General features: G+C 42.0%; 1 protein-coding gene across 2 annotated transcripts in view; it reads right to left on the bottom strand.

Moving 5' to 3' along the window:
- Wdr76 (WD repeat domain 76) overlaps nt 1-3,056 on the bottom strand; it is a 37,919-nt gene that overhangs the window by 14,219 nt on the left and 20,644 nt on the right. For both annotated transcript variants that reach the window (XM_013352732.2, XM_026787672.1), the window contains one exon: nt 458-613. In XM_013352732.2, the coding sequence (XP_013208186.1) occupies nt 458-613 (156 nt within the window). The remainder of the gene's footprint in view (nt 1-457; nt 614-3,056) is intronic.

Here is a 3,056-nt window from a genome sequence, read left to right as displayed (position 1 = left end):
ATAAATAGGTGGGTTAGCAGGTAGACAGGATAAATAGGTGGGTTAGCAGGTAGACAGGATAAATAGGTGGGTTAGCAGGTAGACAGGATAAATAGAAGGGGAAACGAGAAGAACAAGGAACAAACGAGAACAAGGAGAACAGGACACCAGGGGTCAGCCACCCAGCAAGCCAAGGAGAAAGAAGCAAAGAAAGGTATACAGAAATAGAGAAAAATAAAAGCCCAGAGGTAAAAGGTAGTCAGGATAATATATTAAAAACATCAGCACGAAACAAGCCATACTAAGGCCAGGCATTCATAACTAAGAATACACCTCCACGTGTTATTTATTTGGGAGCTGGGTGGCAGGCCCCCCAAAAATAGTCAAGAGTAAAACACCACACAACAACCAAGTGTACCACTTAATAAATAATCCAGAATATTCTCCGATGTCAGCTAGTAAACACATTAACGGTTACCTCTTCAAAAATTGCAGTGGAAAAGTCCCCACATCGCAATGTGCCGTCGTAGCTCAGGGACAGCAGGTGGGCTGGATTGGAGGGTGAGAAGTAAAGACAGCTAACGGGCTGACTGTGGGGATAGAAAACATACGGCTCATCTTCACGTTGCTGGGTCTGGAAGAAAGGTGGTGAGGGGACAGACAAAACCAGTGAAGAGCAGTAATGGATGTGGCCTTGGATGTTGCTGTCTTCATATCACTAAAGTACTTACATAGGAATTCTATTGAGTCTTTGCTTAGCCTAACCATGCTCACTCTCCCAGACAATCAGAACCAGCAGCCTTTTAAAAGCATGTTGTGTACAACATGACCATACAGAGGCCATGACATACGTGTGTAAGTCAGAGGACACCTTGTCGGAGTCAGTTCTCTCCTTTCACCAGGAATTCTGAGGTCGAACTCGGGTCACCAGGCATCTTTATCCTCTGAGCATTTCACGGGCCCAGAATCAACAACTTTATACTGGAATTCTTTGTTTCCTGACATTCACTTTAACAATACCCCACCACACTAATTTCACGCGTCCAGCTTTGGGCAACTATCAAACTAGCCTCTTCTCAATAAGGGAACAAAAGCCCGGCTCCTGCCAGCCGAGACGGCTGCACCTCTGCTCACAGCTACTCAGGAGGCTGCGACAGCAGGATTGCTCAAGCTGAAAACAGCATACGGGGTGGGGCTTAAGCCAAATCCAAGAAACACATCAAGAGCCCACCTCAAAATAAAATAAATTAAAGCAAAACAGCTAGAGAGTTGGCTCAGCAGTTAAAATTGTCTGCTGCTCTTACAGAGAACCCGAGTCTGATTCCCAACACCACATGGCACTGCACAACCATGCCAGGGAACCTGTTGTTGTCTTTTGACTTTGGAAGACATCAGACATGGACCTGATGAACACACAGACAGGCAAAATACCCATACACTTAAAAATAAAACAAAAAAAAATTAAGACAAAAGTATGGGTTATTCAATACCAAGGAGTCATCTCTGAAATCACATACATAAAAGTAACATTATAAGAACTGAATGAATTATATTTAGGAAGATATATGCCAATTATGTAACAACAATTAAAGAAATAGAGGCCATGAATTTGGGGGGAAGGTTGGAGGGAGGAAAGAGAAGGGGGAAAATTATTTTCAAAAATAAAAAGTAAAAATACAAAGAATGGGACAGGCTTAGCAGGTAAAGATTCTTGTCACTAAGACATATGTTCAAGCAAAACACCCATACTCAGAAAATGATGTCACTAAGACATACATGTAGGCAGTACATCCATATACATAAAACTATAAAAAAGACACTTCAGTTCTGATCAGCGATTCTTTTGTTGTTGTTTTGTTTTGAGACAGGGTCTCACTATAGACCCTTGCTGACTGGAACTCAGTAGGTAGATCAGTCTGGATTTGAACAAACAAATCAACCTACTCCTACCTCCCAAATGGAATTAAAGGTGTGAGCCACCATGCCTGGCCCTGCTCATCAGTTTTTTTTTTTTCTTTGAAGATTTACTTTAGGAGCCAGGCATAGTGGTAATGGCCTTAATCTTAGCACTAGGGAGGAAGAGGCAGGTGGATCTCTGTGAGTTTCAGGACAGCCTAATCAACATAGCCAAGTTCTAGGACATGCCAGAATAGAAACCCTGCCTTTAAAAAAAAGAAGGAAAAAAAAAAAAAGCTGGGCGGTGGTGGCGCACACATTTAATTCCAGCACTCAGGAGGCAGAGGCAGGTGGATTTCTGTGAGTTTGAGGCCAGCCTGGTCTACAGAGTGAGTTCCAGGACAGGCTCCAAAGCTACAGAGAAACCCTGTCTCAAAAAAAAAAAAAAAAAAAAAAAAAAAAAAAAAAAAAAGACAACAACAACAACTTTATTTTAATTTTATGTATAAATGAATACATGAAGGTCAGAAGGCGGCATTGGATTCCCTGGAACTGGAGTTACAGATTGTTGTGAGCTGCCATGTGGGTGCTAGGAATAGAACCTGGGCCTCTTAAAGAACAGTTGAGCCATTATCCAGTCCCATGATCATCAATTCTTTTGTCAAGCTTTTGCATTCTGAAATGTTCTTTTCCCTAAGAGCCAAACGCAGAGCTTCCTGCATGCTGGGCAAATGGCTCTACCAGCTGAGTAAACAACAAAATTATATACAAAAATTAACAAAAAGGTGCTGAGGATGCAGCTCAGCTGCTAGAGTGCCCACTTAGCACATGCAAAGCCCTGGATGCAATCCCCAGAGCGGTATAAACCTCTGACCTCCAAACATGCACGAACACCCTAATGCACACACAGGAATACAAGTACAATTTAAAAAGCAAAAACAGGCTAAAGAGACTCAGTGGTTAAGAGCTCTTCCAGAGGATTTGGGTCAATTCCCAGCACCCCATGTCAGCTCACGGTCTGCAACTCCAGTTCCCACAGGATCCAATACCCTTCTGGCTTCTCTGGACACCAGGCACTAACACATGCACATACGCAAAAAATAAATAAACTACCCACACACGTAAATTTCTAAATTAAAAACAAAAGTAAATAACATAAATGTTAAAAAAAAAAAAAAAAA

The sequence above is a fragment of the Microtus ochrogaster genome (genome assembly GCF_000317375.1).
Source record: "Microtus ochrogaster isolate Prairie Vole_2 chromosome 14 unlocalized genomic scaffold, MicOch1.0 chr14_random_1, whole genome shotgun sequence".
Lineage (NCBI taxonomy): Eukaryota > Metazoa > Chordata > Mammalia > Rodentia > Cricetidae > Microtus > Microtus ochrogaster.
The sequence above is the reverse complement of the archived record's forward strand: the minus strand, read 5'-3'. Positions and strand labels throughout refer to the sequence as shown.